The 18,371-nt window shown below is 39.8% G+C and overlaps 1 protein-coding gene across 6 annotated transcripts in view; it reads right to left on the bottom strand.

Annotated features, from left to right (window-relative positions):
• The window catches only part of LOC111667689 (histone deacetylase 7-like), a 41,570-nt gene extending 29,090 nt beyond the window's left edge, over positions 1-12,480 (bottom strand). For 3 of the 6 annotated variants that reach the window (XM_023423444.2, XM_087178580.1, XM_087178579.1), the window contains exon 1: positions 12,273-12,474. In XM_023423444.2, the coding sequence (XP_023279212.1) occupies positions 12,273-12,291 (19 nt within the window). In that variant the 5' untranslated portion in view covers positions 12,292-12,474. Of the gene's footprint in view, positions 1-4,162; positions 4,440-12,272 lie in introns of those variants that run through there. The other 3 variants (XR_015438297.1, XM_023423443.2, XM_087178581.1) reach the window with 3 other exon arrangements.
• Between the last annotated feature and the right edge of the window lie 5,891 nt (positions 12,481-18,371).

Below are 18,371 nucleotides of genomic sequence, written 5' to 3' on the forward strand. Positions count from 1 at the left end.
CGAGAGATCAGAGGTCAGACACTTATGAGACTTCTCTTGATCTTGAGTCCTTGAGGCAGCGCGGGAAAAAGGTGAGGGTTCACCAGCTCACTGTAGAGTTGTGTGTATATGAGAGAGAATGTCACAAGCTAGCATGCTCTTTAGTGTGATTCACCAACTTGATTTCTCACAGCCAAAACAGACTGACAATTGTTGAAATTGTTTCATTATTTCTCCTTTGGGTTCCAGGAGGTCATCCTTTTTGGAGGGGGAACCAAAATTTGGCCCAGGGTGCTGTCATAAGGTTGGCATGAGACTGAAACTTTGTCTTGCCTGAGAACATTTGCAATATGTATTACTGCTAATGAAGTTGACATTTATTCTTTCATGATCTCGCAGGTGCTTCTCAGTCATAATGGAGAGACGTAATACGGAATATTAGTACTAATACAGCCCTCATTCAGATACATAACACACAAATGATCATCTTTACTTTGTCCTCAATTATGCAAATCAAAACATGAGCTACCATTTGACCTGACGGGAACACCAGCTGACTTCCTTTGTGTACTTCAAAAGAAACAGCAACTGATCATCTGAGCATGGACCGATTCAGGTTAGTGGTCTGTACACCTCATCTCAACCCACAAACATCCACCTCTGCACTGTGATCCTGACATTACCAGATGTTGTTGAGGAAATGTGGCCTTTACACACCCACAGACAGAGAAATATTGGCATATATTTATTTTTTACATGTAAAAACCCAACGGCTGGCATAGGGATGATTTGACTGAGAGAACAGGTTCTAATGCCCACTTCCTACTATAAGTCACCCATGTCTCTGCAGTATTCTGTGTATCACAGTCTGTTATTGCACACTGGGTTAGAAGGCTATGTACACAGAAGAGCTTCTTTGTTTCAAATACACCCTGCAGTCAGTAAGAATAAGGTTACTGTCTTCCGGCTCTAGCCTGCTTTTACTGCTGGTTTTGATATAGTTACTGTCTTTGTTAGAACTTTGTTGATTTCCCTAATAGTCTCCATCTTTTTGCCCTCTCCCTCTCTTTCTTGCTCTGTCTCTCACACAAATACACACACTCACATGATACACTAGCAGAGTGATGGTCCTGTTGCTGCGTTTTTAAGCGGTAAAGTGTATCAGTAGTCAGCTGAGTTGATCTTAAATCAGGAACAGGAAATGTGATCCTGAGCCTGGCTGGGCCAGAACACTGTCCCTATTGTCAATGCACTGCTGTGGCTAACACTGGGAAAACACTGGGGACTTTTAAAGGTTATCTGTCTTGGGAAAAGATTGATATTCACTTTCACAACTAGCCTGCCACCCAAAATGGATACCTGATGAAGGCCTGATCACTAAATATGACTTTGTCTTTGTTGTGGTTCTTATGTATGTAAAGGCCTATCTGAGGTCAATAGAGGGGTCAAACGAATCCAACAAATGTTTTCAATGTCAAATACATTGAAAATAAGTGATTAATTCACTAGATGGGGAAGATGCTCATCTTAATCATCCATGCAGCTTGCAAAGTGAAAATAAAAGGATCTACTAACGTTTTTGTCTTCAACTTATTAAGTTGAAGACATTAAAGACATGAATGTGCATCCCATCTAGAGCTGAAAAGATAAATTGATGAATCGAATGGTTGATCAACAGAAAATGAATTGAGAAACTGTTTTGATAATCAATTCATTGTTTAGCGTTTCAGTCATTTTTAAAGAAATAATACGAAGCACATCCTAGTTCCAGCTTCTCAACTGTGAGTTTTTGGATTTTGGACTGTTGATCAGACAAACCAAGAAGTTTGAAGGTTTTAACAGGCATTTTTCACTATTTTCTGATATTTTAAAAATCAAACAATTAATTGATTTATAAAGGATTACTCATAAAAATCAACATTGAAAATAATCAGTTGCAGCCCTAGTCTCATCTCACCAGCATCTCAACAATTAGAGATGTATTCAATAAGTCAATCAACATAAAATGAATCCACATCTAGTGTGATCATCAATTAATATTTTACTAATTTTTCAAGAAAGCTGTATATAATTGAAAACTGAATATCTTTGGACTCGTTGTCAAATAAAACAAGCAATCTGAATCACCTTGGGCTCTAGAAAATTATAATAATTCACTATTTTCTCAAATTCAATAGACAACGTGATGAATGGATTATGTAAGAAAATAATCAAAAGATTAATCAATAATTAATCTTTATTACAGCTCTCTTTCCAGACTGCAAGACTAATAAAAAAGAGGGATCCAATACTGACATCATTCAAGATTTGTAATTGAAGATCACTGATTAAATGTACATTAAAGACTTTTTCAAAGCAAAAACTCTAAAGAAAACTCAAGAAAGACAAGCAAAACAACTATTACATCTCTCTACCTGTTACCTTAAATTATGTGTCATACCACATGGTGAATTGAGTGTTAAGAAAAAGACACACAATCATCTTATGTGTTTTAAATAACTGTGAATTTCTATGAGATTGATACCCATTACAGTATGCAAAGTGAAACTCAGTTTCATATCTCAATAGCAAGCACTGACTGCTAGCAACCACAATCCCAGTACAATTATCTGATACAAGTTATATGAATTGCAAACTATTGCACCGATTACCTTACAACTAGTAAGGCCAGAGCATGACTGGCTGATGCCAGCTGTAAGAGGAAAGGATTGTAGCAGATATAATAAATGTCTTGTGTTCAACAATGTAGGAAAAACTCCACAGACAGTGAGACAAACAGGATTTCCACATCTCTAGAGAAAGTGGGAATAATTTACTTTTTCTCTAAGATGATGGTGGTTATGTTTCACTTGAACCTTCAGCCATGTGAGGCCTGTTCAGTGTTGATGACTGGGACAAAGCCAAACCCACAGGCTGTCACAACTTGTGGAGCAAGGGGCCTTTGTGATCAACAGTTTGGGTAAGATGACACTGATCATGTAGAATGAAAGGCTGGTTATTATGATCAAAGTCTTAATTCAATGATGCTCCTTTGTAAACACGCACATGCCTGGATACAGTATTTGTACAGACAGTCATGCATGCATACAGGTCAACATTTACCTATTCAATGTAATAACGATCACTGCTGGTCATCTGAGATGATGAGAGGAAAAAATTAAGGAGAGAGGGAGAGATCTAAAAGGCAAGAGAAAGGGGGCAGAGGAGTGTAGGTGGTGTCGATTCCTTTGGCACGGCCCACATGAAACTAATGTAACTGTATCCCCACAACAGCACTGAGACTATGACCTCATCCTGTCCAGAGAGGGAACCTGGACACATGAGAACATTATTCCATGCATAGCTGCTATGTGTGTGTGGATGTGTGTATGTACGCGTACGTGTGCATGTGCATGTGTATGTGTGTTTTCATTTTCTAGGGGACGAAGGGGCTCGGGTGGGATCTAACAATTTTTACAACTTCTGTCATAATACAGCATACACACTGAAACACAGCTGCCCACCCCATGACCTATCAAACAACCAAGCATTTGTTGCCTAGCAGTGAATGAGTCAAATCTTTCAATGACGTTATGGGCAGAAATACATTTAGTAGGAAATTCTACACTTGCACTAACAATGAGGCCTTAATGCTATAATTACACCATTATTTGCCCTATTTATCACCTTAAATAGTCCTCTTGCCTGTCAGATTAGTATAATTACCATGGCACCTAGAGTTACACAGTCAATTAGTTCAGAAAGGTAATGAGGTATTTACTATTCAGACTGCTGCATCTGACACTGACCTCATAAAATGTACACTTAATCTGATTTTGGAAGTTATTATGTCTTTATTTTTCTGTACTATTCTATTCCTTTCAATATGTGAAGAAAGCATCAGATTGCACTTGACAATGTCAGCCAGGTGAACTTTTACACCTGCTGAGTTTGGACACAAGCCAGGAGAAGAATAACCTGGATTTAACAGTGTTTATGGCAGTCAGCTGAAATTTAGTTCACATTTTCAACACAAAAAGAAAGTACACTTTTTCAGTTGAAGTGTTTCAGACGACATGAATAACTGTAAGGTAACAGTCCGGACACTTTTGAATAAAGATATTTTGAAAGTACTAATGACTTTAAACCACGTTTGCTAGCTAGCCTACTTAACTGTGAGAGTTAGCAAATTAAGATCGCCTACCTTTTGGAGATGAAGTTCAAAAGCGACGCATTTTCTATTTCATGCGACACGGGAGGGACTGGCAGTCTGTTTTAAAGTGGCAACTGCGAGTCAAACAAAAGAAAGGACGGAAAAAAACTTCGTCCAGCAACCTGTTCTTCTCATGTTGGGTCAATTTTATTTTCCGTTTTTGTTCCAACCGTCAGCACGCGCCGCTGTCAGAGCTCTATAGGCTACATGCACGGAACCAAACTCAGCGCTTCAAAATGTATCGGTAATTACCTAAGAGAAAGACTGTCTCTACCGTCTCTCCGAAAGGCTGCTTTCCACTCACGGGTCTCCTCCTCGCTGAGTCTGTGTGTGGTGAAACTGCTGATAAATCTGCTGGGAGTCTCACTTTCATCCGTGTGTGTGCTGCTGGTGTGAGGGCTCCATCTGCTGCACTCAGCTGGGGTAAGGATGCTCTACTTGTGTGTGTGTGTGTGTGTGTGTGTGTGTGTGTGTGTGTGTGTGTGTGTGTGTGTGTGTGTGTGTTTCAGATATTACTCATATTGTGGGGACCTTAACTGTTTACACGGTTATAGGGGGACTTGTCTTCCCTATGAGGACAAAATGCACATCTCCACAAAGTAGATTAATAATGAAAGGTTAGGTTTAGGTTAAGGTAAGGATAAGATTAAGGGTAGGTTTAGGCAGAAGTGGGAGTAAGTCACACATGTACAAGTGTAAAGCAAGTCTCAAGTTACTGTGGTGAGGTAAAGTTATGTCCCTGCTGTAAATCAATCAAGACAATTGCTCAGATCAAGCAAGTCACAAGTCAAGTTATTTGGAATTCTGATTATCTGATTATCATTTAAATCAGTCTGTTTACACCTTATAAAGCTTACTGATATTTGACATTTTGGGGCAATGTAGAGTCTGGATCTGTGATTGCAAGCCACCCACTGCTACAATTACCATTTTAGTCTTATTATTATCATTACCCTCACCAAGGATTTTATGTTTTCACCCATGATTGTTTATTTGTCAGCAAAAAATTGGTGGAGGGATGCGGCATAGGCTAGAGAACAACCAATTACATCTGGGTGTAGATCCGGTTATAACGGCGTGTCTAGGAATCCAAAGGATTGTTTGACCTTGGTGGACATATGCAGTCTACTGAGGGCGACTCTAGTTATTACTAATACAATGTCTCTATGTGGAACTTTTGTGTAAAATGCTGTGTTCTCTTTCCTCCTGTAATTCATATTTTTAGTATCTTTAGACTTAACCTCTTCCCATGATAGCTGGGTTGCGGGCATCGCACTAGAAGTCACCCAATCATGATTCAAAAACAAAGTGTGACATGCAAACAACGTGCAAACATTTAATTAAAAAAACAAGTCCTCTCGAGTCATCTGTCTCAAGTCTAAGTCAAGACTCAAGTCATGAATACCAAGTATGATAATCCATCCGTGTGTGATACCTGCAGTTCTGTGGATTTTAGATCATTTGAGGGGTAACGCGGTCCTCAACTGTAAAGTAACTAATTGGCACCGCGGACATTTTATCTTGTCATGGTAGGAAAAGCACAGGTGTTACTTATTACATTAAAGATGGCTCTATTATATTAAAGTGTCATTACAAAGTGACAGTGAGACAGCAATTTCACCACCAGGACTGAAACTGAAAACTGGTTTTCTTACTGTGGCATTCCAAAATATCTTTTGTGAAAAATGCTTAAACCTATAGCCATCAGATAAAATGGCCTGCAGTACAAATATAAGTTTTCCCCAAATACAAGCAGCTCCTCTTATTAGTTCATCTGCCAGGTAAAAGTAGATTAAAGTACATTTTGATAAGTCACTTTTGATAAGCCCTTAAAGTATCAGATTTGTTTATCAACTTTGTAGACTGTTTGCTTTCATCATGTAATTGACTGCCCACTTGTGGTGGCAGTAGGCTATTGTCTCTCAAAGCTAGCTTGACTACCAGCTGTTTGTATCTACAATTTCTGTTATTTTCGGAGGCGTGACCGTGTCCCGTTGACAAAGGCTGGGACTAGTCATGCAGAGTGCAGAGCAGTAATTTTTGGAGGTTTGCGTTTACGTGTTGAGGATAATTGTGGAATCTTTCACGGGTGATTCATTATAGTGATCCGAGGAGAGAGTTAGAAGTTAGCGGTGTGTCTGGGAACATGCAGTGCAATGTATGTGCATGTTTGTTATGTCAATAAATAAATGTTACAACTCCTCAAGACCCAAATGCCCACATCCTCCCCTGTGCTTCCCAATATATGCATATCAGGTCAACCACTTTACAACACATTTGATCTGCTTCATGCAGGATCCAGAACCTTTGAGTATATGGAAAGAGTCTTATACTGTAAGTCCATTTGATTGAATTCTTGATATGCTGCCAACTTAACACGCAGCTTGTTTTGTGCCAGTGTGTTTATTTTTTACTGTACTATGTGCCTTTTTCTGATTTGATTTCATTGTATTTTTATTTTAGGATCTGATCAACTTGTGAAGCCTCTGGACAACATAGCTAAGTTCTGTTTGGGAAATGCGTAGATGCACAAATGTAAATCCAGGCATACACCAACACAAAATTTGTTAATTTGCACAGTGCTGTCCGTTCTACCACTGTCTCTCCAAGACTGAACTCTCACTGTCTCTCGCTAATTCCTCATCCTGCTTGGGGACAAATCCACTCTTTGCCAACACAGAAGTCCTCATCATTGGATGCATGGAGATAAACCAATCAGACTTTTATTCCACGTTACCCTGACTGGTTCTGCTCATATGAGTCAATATGTTTGCTGTTGTTCGGTTAAATCAAGTACCTATGGGGAAAATTATGGCCAGAGTTAAAAAAAAAAAACAGCTATCAACAACACTCAGTCTAATTTCAACAACAGTCTGTCTTTTCCCCTGTGCTCTTGGCAAGGCTTGACAGTCCATCCCCCAGTCACGGGGCTGACTGTGGCCTGAATAATTTGAGATACGTACAAGCAAATTCAATTTCATAGCAGCTCTTCCATTTTTGAACACATGCTTGAGACAGACCTTCTTCTATTTGCAGATGTAGAGAGTGCCTTGACATGGTTTCTTCCTGAGTTTTATTTTCCCTAAATTTAGCTAACCTTTTCAACAGTTTATGTTTAAAGCATCATATATCCCAAAATTTGTTTAGTTACTGATTTGGTGTGGCCTTTGCAAATAATTTCATGAGTCATCATGAGTCATTATTCATTTTAATCAGGTCATATAAAGCATGTCAGATACTAATGTCCATAAAATTGATTGTAATACAATGACGCTAACAGCCGTTTATTAACTGGACTGATGAAGTTGGCACCGATGTTTGTGTTTCTGTTAACATGTCGTCATCAGATGTCAATAGAGCTCTCCCTTCTTATCTCTCCCCCTCACACCATTTCTACACTGGCTCTGGTGTCAAACTGTAAGGGCAGTGCCGCTGCTGTGTAGCATGTGAGGGTTTGCGTCTGTGTGTAGGTGTGTCAGCCAACCTGTTTGCGTGTGTGTGTGTGTGTGTGCATATATGACTGATTGGATCACAGACAGAGGGACAGCCATTAGAGGTTATGTTTAAAACATCTCCACCTTTCAGTAAAATGAAAGTATCAGAGAGAGATACTGTGGAGAAGTCTTCACCAGACACTCACAGAGATTTGATTTTTAAACACTGAAAGCCAGAACAGTGAAGAACTGGAAAGACACATATGGCATACATGGGTAGGACTCCAAGGTGGAGTTTTGTGGCCAGTAGGGCTCACTCCTCTTCCAGTCACAGGAAGCCAGTAGGAATGAGAGGAATGCAGTCAGGCAATACGGTGATGGAGGGAGCAGCAGTTGCAGGGCAGATTGCCAAGAAGAATGAAAGAAAAGTAGGGAGTCAAGGAAAGATAGGAGGAGTGAGAAAGTGATTAGAAAGTGGAAAAGGCTGGGACAGGAATAATTAAGATGCACAATCAGGCAAAAGCCAACACTGGCATGCCTCCAGAGCTGCATAGACACACTCAAACACAAAAACAAACACCCAGCAGCGTTTTTTTGTCGCTGCATGTGGTGCATGTGTGATTGTTCTCTCTGGTATTGACAGTTTGAAGTTGATAATATGTGTGATATTAGAGGAGTCACTGGCAAAAATGTCACAATACAATATTGTGACTTTTGGACTGTGTGTAGTTATCAGTTAGACAGATTTCCTGGTAACAGGTGGAGGCTGGGGGTCCACAAACAAGAATTTGTTTTTTATTATCTAGGGGGTCATCCTACCTTACACACACACACACATACACACACATGCACACACATGCATGCAGAGACATGCACTGACTCGTAGACAGTACATTCAGAACTTTTATCTATTTTATTCTTTCTGCAGAACTGACAGATGTGAAATGGGTGTCATAAATACAGAGTGGACAGAATTAGTAGTAGCGGTAGTAGTAGTAAACTGGTACAGTGCTACAAACATGCATGCAGAGACATGCACTGAGAGACGTAAAGCTGCACTAATCAATATTTTCTTACTATAGTGATTCAAATTACTGTGTTATGTGAAAGGGATCATGTAGTGAGGAACGCTCAGAGAATAATCACTCAACTCTTCAATTCCTCTTTCTTTATCTATCTATGTATATTGCTTCTTTTTTTATTGAAAAAGTTATGATAAACCCATTGTATGCTACGTGCCCAGCACCAAAACGACAGAATTCTTGAATTGTTTGTAATAAAGACCATTGCATGTGTTCACGTAGGCCCCGCGTAGCTGTAGCTAGCAGCTGTGTGGTATCTTTGAACCAAGAAGTTGCTGGAGGCTGCTCGCAGCAGTGGGTAGCCTCTAAAGCCTTTCCATTCCCAACAGCAAAGCAAAGTCAGCCCACAGAGGGGAGAGATAGCACTTAACACTCGCCTAGTTTCTCTGGAAACTGACTGTGATGCTGGAAAGTGTTGCTTTACGACGCCTTCACACTCCTGTGTGCACACGTGTGGAAAAATGTCAAAACAGAGTTCAGAACAGTGTGTACCCCTTTGAAAAGGTTTGTGACGTGTCTTTTAAAACTACTATACATGACAAACTGAACAAACCTGAGGTAGTGATTTCACAGAAGCTCCTGTGAACTTAATGTTCTTTTTGAAAAAGTCTTATGATGCCTGCTGTTTACTATACTATAGACAAATTAGAAACTTTATAGGGTTAAATGTCCATAGATTTCACGAGTGGTTTTCATCTTTAGATAGTACTTTCTGACAGCATCTACTTAAACAGCTTCCTCCATGACAAAATCCCTCTGGCAGTATTTCCCTTTACAATTAGACTGCCCGTGGCAGTAACATTCAAATAAACTGCTGCAGATTCTTGCAGTAAAGTTACTTTTCCACAAGGGGATGCTACTCAGATAAATGACTGCATCTAATGATTGTTATCTAAAAACAAACAGCAGGCTGCTCAGGTGTAAGAGATGGTAGTGAACTTATTATGGGCCACTCTTCAGTATCAAGCACTCATCTTGAGTTCCTTCGTCATCCATTTACAGTGCTCACTTGACCTCAGTTGGCAGCTTCTGCTATCATGAAGAACCCTCTTCAGACCAGAGTGGACTTAATGAGAGGTGATCTGTTTTGAATCACCATACTTTTGGCCTACGGTACAGCCAAGTTACTGTACTGTCCTTGGAAAATGTAATGGACCAGTGCGAATCCAAAAGTCATTTTGGTAATTGAAAACAAAGATGCACTTAAGTTTTGATTGGACTGACACTTAAGCAAAACCTTCTCAACAAGACGTTATTTATGGAGGTTTCCAAAGACAAATAATCTAAATGGCATATCTTTAACATTTTTAGAGAGGGCTGAACTATGTAGCCTACACAAGACAAGTGTTCAGATTTGAAATTGAAACACTTTGTTTTCCCTCTGTTCCCTCGGTCGACACCCACTCGGCTTGATTTAGACACTCGTGCTGTGACTCCATCTCGGAGATGAGGGAGAGTTATGCTCCCTGAGGGCCACTTCCAGCCTACTGTGGCCTCTTAACCTTTGGCTCCTCGACCTTTACAAACCAAACAAACTCAGAGTCGGATGATTTATCACAATGACAGAAATACAGATGCTGAAATTCACTGAGTTATTTATACAGTTTGGCTGCTCAGACTGATTTGCCACTTTGCACTTGACATTTCTTTGTTGTCCCATAATCAAACTAAATATGGCTTCTCAGTATGGCTGCAACTAACTGTTATTTTAATTATTGGTTACTCTACCAATTATTTCCTCAATCAATCTGTTATTCATTTGGCCTATAAAGTAAACATCACAAGTTCCTACTACTCCACAAGATGATATCCTTTAATGTCTTGCTCTGTTCAACTAATTCAAAGATTAAAGTTAAGAAAACCAGAAAATATTTACATTTTATCATCTGGAACCAGGATATTTTTGCTTTGAATTTTTGCAAACAAATGTGTTGCAATTGATTCAGAATCAAAATTATTACTGTTTTCTATTTTTATGTCAATAGACTAAACATTTCTGCTCTAGTTCTTAGTATAAATCTGTCATAAATCTGTCTGTTACACACAAAACGACAAAAAAGTGCATTTAGCTATTAAATCATTTTAATGGCTTTATCTCACCAGAGCACTTTTTAATATTTTAGGTAAGACTAATTTTAATGGTTGGATTGGGAGACACATTGAAATAATAATTTTATTTTATCAGGTAATTATGGTGAAACATTGAATTCCTAGAGATTAAAAATCGTATGGTTGGACAGGGTGGCATCTGTCCTCAGAGACTTTGTATTCTTTAAGCTCTTGTCTGCTACATTTTTATCAGTGTTAAACTCCCTAAAACACAAATTTGTGTTCATCAGTGTAAAGATAAAGACAAACAGACAAAACCATGAATGTCATGATTATACTCCCATTATTTTCTGAGAGGACACAGAGCAGTTAAAGTCTGATTTATTGCCCAACAAACCACGTAGACAAGTCTCTAAAAATGGAGCAGCATGGGAGAGTAAAAATAGAGCGAAAGTTTACTGTTTTGGGCAAGAGAGCAAGCAAAGGCTGAGGCCAGCATTTCATCTTATGCAGCAAGATTTATGTACAGTGCACAAAAACAAGGAAGGAGGTGGTGAAAAGCTAAACCTGCTTTACAAATGTCACTACTAACCCTTTACCTTCTTTCTAATGATGCGGTTTTTAGCATTTGGAAGTGGGGATGTAATGTTTAAGGCTGGTTAGAGATTTCCAAAAACCATGTGTCTGTGGGCAAACAAATGTATTCATGCATAAGCAAGATTTAACAACTCAAGCATTGTCAACACTCGATTTCTGCTTCTTGCTTGTAATGTCCTTGTTTGAAAGTAGAGTTATTGAGTCCAGAGGACAGCTGGTGTTGTGACAGCAAATTAATTAATTCTGACTGTCTGAAACTAAACCTCTTTTTATCCTTTTGCTAAACACCTTCTCTTTCTCATCTCTGTCTCTCTGTGCTCTGTCTCCTTCAGCATTGCAGTAAAGGACTGTTGTTGTGTGTCTCCTCATTCTTTGCCCTCTACTTTTCGTGGACAGACTAGCTCTCCAGGGTGGGTGGGTCTGTTTCCAATTTTCTCCCCTTCCCTGTCCTGAGAAACAACACTTCCAAAACCAAACAAATAAAACCAAAAAAAAAAAGTTCAATTATTAATTTTTTTTGTTGCTAACCACAGTTTTCCTCTTAACATTCCTGCACATTTGTATGTCTACACAAATTTGAAGCATTTGCACTGATAACAAAGTGTAGCTGTTACTCTGAAACCAGAACAAACCCCAGATTCTTACAGCTGAAGCCAACCGAAGCTGACTATCTGCCGGTAGTAAGAGCACATAATGGAGACTCAGATAAAAACCAAACCAACAACTGGACCAAAAATCTTCAGTCTGAGCAAAACTGTGTTAACATCTGCAGCTAGAATCCTCTCTTCAGAGTATAATAAATAAAAGATTGACAAACTTTCTCAGTAATATACAGTCACTGAAGAAGACACGCTTTCTTTTTTTTAATGCAGCTGTTGCACACTCTTTCCACAGATAGATATATGTGAATGCAAATAGCAAATATGTTATATCTCCTACCAGCTTTTGGTGCTGACATCCAGTGAGAGGTCCCACTGTGCTCCCACAGCAGTCCACTCAATCACAGAGGCAGCAATCGGACAGGCTGGGAGGCTCGGGGAGAAGATAGATCCTGCTTTGACAGGGGAGTGGTGCTGCAATGCTGGAGCCCGGCTGTGCACTGACAGAGAGAGTCACAGTCAACTGCTTGACACAACGGGCTCCCTCTGACTTTTCAGTCTTGCACTTCCTCTCATGTGAGCGAACTCTCTCTCTCTCTCTCTCTCTCTCTCTCTCTCTCTCTCTCTCTCTCTTTCTCTTTCAGACAAGACACAGTTGCTCTGCCCTATCATCCCACTGTAACTTTTTGTCAGTGCTGCCCCTGCACCAGAACCTCCGGGGAGGGAGGGGAGGAGGGATGTGCCTCTGCATGTGTGTGTGTGTGTGTTTGTGTGTGTGTTGGAGAGAAGGAGAGAGCGACAGATTGTGTAGCTGCTTGTGTCTGACGGACAATAGCAGGAAGTGTTGCTTTAGGATGCACAAAGTACACAGGACCCAAAAAAGAATCAAGCATCAAGCATTACATGTGTTAAAAGACATATAACAGTGGTATCACACTTTGCTTGTGAAATTGAGAGCAAAATCAAAAGCAAGTTTGTCGTTGGTGTGTCTCAGTGTCGTCTTTTATTGGCCACCAGAGAATAATTTACACCAGTTTTGTAGCCAGAAATGTGTGCTGGTGCTGATGGGATGAAAATGACTGTAAAGCAGTTTTTGAAAAGGCAGACTAATCCCTGAAACTAGAAAAATAACTATTTAATGATTTTATTATTATTATTATTGTATTTATTTACGCTACTCAGTTTAATTTAGATGTTAATTTAAGGTTTATTTATTTATTTCAGGCTTAAGGTATGACAGGTATGATAATCCATACAGACTCTAGTGATTCACTTTTACCCATTGTCTTTCCTGTACTTGTAACATGAATTTATGTAATTTGAAGAGATGCAAACATAGAGCATGTAACCTATAACATGTGCTGCACATAAAATCCTGTTTTTTTCCCACAAGTTATTCAAAGGCAGCAGTTTACTCATGGTGCTTATCAAAGGCAGATAACTATAGTATGTAACTCTGGTAGCACTGGGCTGTTTTCTTTTTTTTTTAAACCATGACCCAGTCAAGCTCTTACTTCTGTGTAAACACAAATGGAGCATTCAGTGTGATTACTTACAGAAGGCGACATATTTCACCACCGCAATTACGTTTCAGCCTGAGTGATATTAACAAGGGAGAAAACAACCAGGATGTTAGTGATTTAGGAGAGTACAATTCAACAGTGTTGTGGACTCCTAACAAATTTTAGTAGTTTATTTCAATGTGATCTTATCTCTGCAAAGATACTGATAAGCTGCTTTAGTCATTCTTGGATTGCATATAAATGTGAGATACGAATGAAGGAAACGCAGGTAATGAATGCATGACATAAATGTTTCTTTAGGTACAGTAATTCTGGTAAATGCTTCCCGGAAATATGAGCGGAAAAGAGTTACTGCGTGTGGTTTTCTCACAGTTTTGCCGCCGCTGAGATCTGTGAGGAAATTCATTCATATAAAACTACAACATCAGAGAGATCAAAAAGGCTGAACCCGAGTTTAGTACGTTTTCATGCAACATAACAATAAATCATGGGATGAAAATGGAGCATGTATTTAAAATATTCGTACCTGATCTTGTATTTTTAGCCCGACACTGACAATAACAACATAATAATGACATTAAACTGTAATATTCTGCAGTGAGTGATACTGTTTGGTCAATATACTAGTCTGACAACATTTATAAAAAGACTGCAATTAAAACTGATTTTCATTATCAATTCATCTGATGATCATTGTTTCAACTGATCCTTTCTTTTATTTTGTCTATGAAAATATTTAGTTAACTATCACTCCCGGGGCACTTTTTCAGGAACACCTGTACACCTGCTTACTCATGTAATTGTCCAATCAGCCAATCATGTGGCAGCAGTGCAATGCTTAAAATCAAGCAGGTACAGTTCAGGAGCTTCACTTAATATTCACATCAAACATCAGAATGGGAAGAAAATGTGATCTCTGGGACTATGTGGCATGATTTGTTGGTGCATGGTGGGCAGGTTCGAGTATTTTTGAAACTTTTGAATGTCGGGCCGAGGACCCAGCATTTGTTGGGCCAGAAGTTTCATTTTGCTGTCTGGGAAGTACCTTGTTGATGAGGTCAGAGGAGAATCAGCCAAACCCTGACCCTGAGTTGCAGATTCATTTTCTGTTGATTGACTCATCATTTCTGCCGTACTCAAAGGCATCATCACACATACAGTGCATATAATCAACAGGATTAAAAAAAGTAATTTTGACAATGGATTCTCGACCTCATGTCATAACACTAGTGAAGTTTGTATGTCTACACAACACAACCGAGTATTTTTGTACTAATGTGATTACAAAGCTTTTACACCTGCATGCTTGGAGGCACTTAAAACCATAATCAAAATAATGCTTTGGTAAATTTGCTGAATTTTCTCTATGTGCTTAAAAGATCACCATAGGATATAGATCCAAGAAAATAATAATAATCTTCAAACAGTTTTTGCAAATAGTTTAGTTTAGTTAATTTTATAGTTAGTAATAGTAATTTTAGTTAATACATTTTCTTATGATTTATTTTTGTATTATGATGGAAGCACTTTTGAATAGGCTACATGTAACTCTCCGAAGATCTTCCTATAAGATGTCTGCTCGAATGAATCCCCTAAATGTACAATAATCAATCAGCACATCCCTCAACTGACCTACCACAAACCTTTCACCAGACATAACAATGCCACAACAATGCCAGACATAACAAGTCAGTAGCAGACAGTGTCCTGCAGCCAAGCCAACACACATTAGTCTTGATGAGTTGAATTCACCTCTGCTGATTTTGGGGAGTGCGTGCTCCATGATCGTCTCTCTGTGGAAGAGAAACGCAAGTAAAAAGGTCGACAGCCCTCCAGACCTCAACTGCTGTGTGGTCTGGCTCCTTACGCCACTGCGCTAGCAGCTATGGATTAGCTTTCTGGTTCAAATGTAACCTCATCCTTTGGGAAAACATACTGACCAAAGGAAACTCATGTTTGGGGGTCATGACCCTCTGTCCTCATGGCAAGTGAGATGGGTTCTGAGCCTGGCTTGCCCTGGTCTCAGTTTTCTCTTAAAACAAACTTTATGAAGAAAAGAAGATTGTGATGTGCAATTTTTGAATCTATGCATTAAAAGCGACAAATTTGCTCTTATTAAATTTTGTAAGAAAAACTCCCGTGGATGCATGTTTAGCCTCTATGGAAAAAGTATTTCATGAATTTAAAGAATGGCTTTTGCCTGTGTGTGTTTTTAAAAAAAATGTGACCTCCCTAGAAGCGATTTCCAAGAATTTCCTCTTAGCAACTACTACAGCATGTGTGTTTTGTTTTACATAAAAGTAACAGTTTGAATTGGATGAGTCCAGTTTTCAAGCCCTGTGAACACAAATTCCTTACAATCTGGCGTAATCAATGGGAGTTGGGCACCCGTGAGTCTGTGGTTGAGTGGATACAAATAGCTAAACTATTCCTTTTGGAAAAGGGAGAGAGGAAAAGGGGGCAAAAGAATAAAACAAAGCAAAAAAATAGACGTCAACGCTGATAAGAAACAGGTTAGGAGTCCTTGAGGAACACAATGGGATCTGCATCATCTGGAAACATACAGGCCGTTAAAAGACCCTGAAGATCAGCGTGAGGAGGAGCAGTAGGAAAGGGGGGTGTCTTTATCTGCCAGAGCAGTTGAGACAGATCACAAGGAGAGGAAAATACTGGAAATGTCTTATCAGCATGTGAATGACCATCTTTTTTCCCATTATCCGTTTCAACTTAGATATTTTATGATTGGTGCTCATGGCATTTGCAAGAAAATTTTCCACAATGTTAACAGTGTTTCAAAAACTTACTTCTGTTGCTTCAGCATCAAATTCCACCAAAAATGTATTCCCTGGGTATTTGAAATGTTTCAATGATTGAGCTGATACAATACCTGAGTTTTTGGGGGCCAAAACAAAAAATTACTTTTTGTTTGACAACTCACTTATAGAAACATGAATATGCCTCTCTACTCAGCCCTCTTATTCACTTAACAGAAGTTCTTAAAGGTGCCATATTTTAAACTTTTGCTGTGTTTTATTAGAAGTGTTGATATTCATAGGAAGATATATTTGTGGTTGTAAGAACCAAAAACATCTCAGTGTGGTTTTACATTCTCACTCTCTCAGGCTTCTCTCTGGAGCTCTAGTAACAGAGCAGGTCGGTGAGCCAATCAGAGGGGAGGCTCTGATCCTCTCTTCTGATTGGCTGACTGTTTTCTGAGTGATTGAATTAAAATATAGCATATGTGAGGTAAACACTCAGAGAAACCAAACCCTGCAAGGTTGGATGGTGGGTCAAAGTGGTCGGGGCTTGGGGCATGGCTGAGAGCGTTGAGTGCTTTGTTGTGACATCACAGAGTTACAGAAGTCCTGACGGCTCGTTTTAAGGCTCACTTTCTGAATACAGGCTGTGTGCATTTCTCTTTGGACTGAGCACTTTGATGCTTTCACAGTATCAATATACAACTTAGACCTGCTTTATAATCAAAAAAGACATCTCACTTTATACGATACAGGACCGTTAAATCTTGAATCCTGTCTAAACACAAGCAGACATGCAAGAATTTGCCAAAAATTGGCCAAAATGGCCATTGTTTTTAATTTACATCTATAACTATCTGACAAAAGACCTAAAGAGTAAGTCTGACGATATTTTATGTTTTTGTTATTGTCAGCAAATCTCATCAGCTGGGCATTGTAGTTTATAGCAAACCTTCCTCAAACAGGAACAAACAGTGTGTTTGGCAGGGACAGTTTTCAGATGTGGATTTTACACACTTACCCTAGTGAATATTTCCAGCAGCAGCATGGTGTGTGTGGGATAAACTACAATGCCCATGTTATGTAATGAAAGAACATATCACCCAGTGTCTTGAATAGTTTTTGGACAACAATGTGGACGCCTGTTGCCAAGAGGAATAGGTCACTTGGCTATACAGAAAAACTACATCAATTCATTATTGGTTTTGGTTTTTCACTTGATCTGTTTGCAATAAGGAAAACAGACACTACAACCAGACTAAGTACTGAGGTTCAAAACCAAAACAACAAACAAACTATTTAAACTATGCATTTGCTGCTGACATCTCATAGGTCGTGATGCCCTTTTGAAGAAATTCACCCACCAACTGTGTCAAACACACTCACACACTTCCAAGAAAACTGGTTGTTGTGCTTCTCAGCCTTCAGTCGAGCCTGAGCGGTGAGCCGGCCCGTCTCTCACAGGAAGGGGGAGTTTCCTGAAAGGTCACGGTTGTTCCAGCCAGACCAAACACTGGCTAATTGCTTTGTTGTTTGTCGGGTCGGTGCCTGTTTTGTGTTGCACTTTTCCTTTGTTTAGCATTCCCAAGTATATTACCTGAGCCCATGGCCAAAAAGATGGGGAGGAGAGGGAGGGAAGTTTGAAGAGTGGGAGACAAAGTAGGGGGAGGCTGGGTGCTGAAAATATGAAGGCAGCAGTGGTGCGGTGGATGCCGTGATTAGGCCGTGAAGCCCCCCCCCCCTCGTCTCTCTTTGTCTCTCAAGCTAAAAATAGCAGGAATAGGAAGGTGCTTATGGGCCCAGGGGGGAGGACTAGAGGGGACAGGACGAGCAGGGGCCTCAGTAATTGGCGAGAGACAAACAGCTGGGGGAGAGTGTGTGTGTGTGTGTGTGTGTGTGTGTGTATGTGAGGGGGCTCCACTCCATGCAGCTGTACTCTGTCTTTCAGGCTCCAGATCCCTCTCAGATTGTTACATTGCTTCTTTCTCTCTCTCACACACACACACACACACACACACACACACACACACACACACACACACACACACACACACACACACAGCAGTAGGGGAGAGTAATGGGTCCCTGACATCCAGAGCCCTAAAGAATGAAAGAATGTGCAACATGAGGCAAGGGAACAGCTGTATGGGGGGGGGGGGG

The sequence above is a fragment of the Seriola lalandi genome, unplaced genomic scaffold (genome assembly GCF_002814215.2).
Source record: "Seriola lalandi dorsalis isolate HSWRI2012SDOR001 ecotype SW California unplaced genomic scaffold, Sedor1 jcf7180002054692, whole genome shotgun sequence".
Classification (NCBI taxonomy): Eukaryota; Metazoa; Chordata; class Actinopteri; order Carangiformes; family Carangidae; genus Seriola; species Seriola lalandi.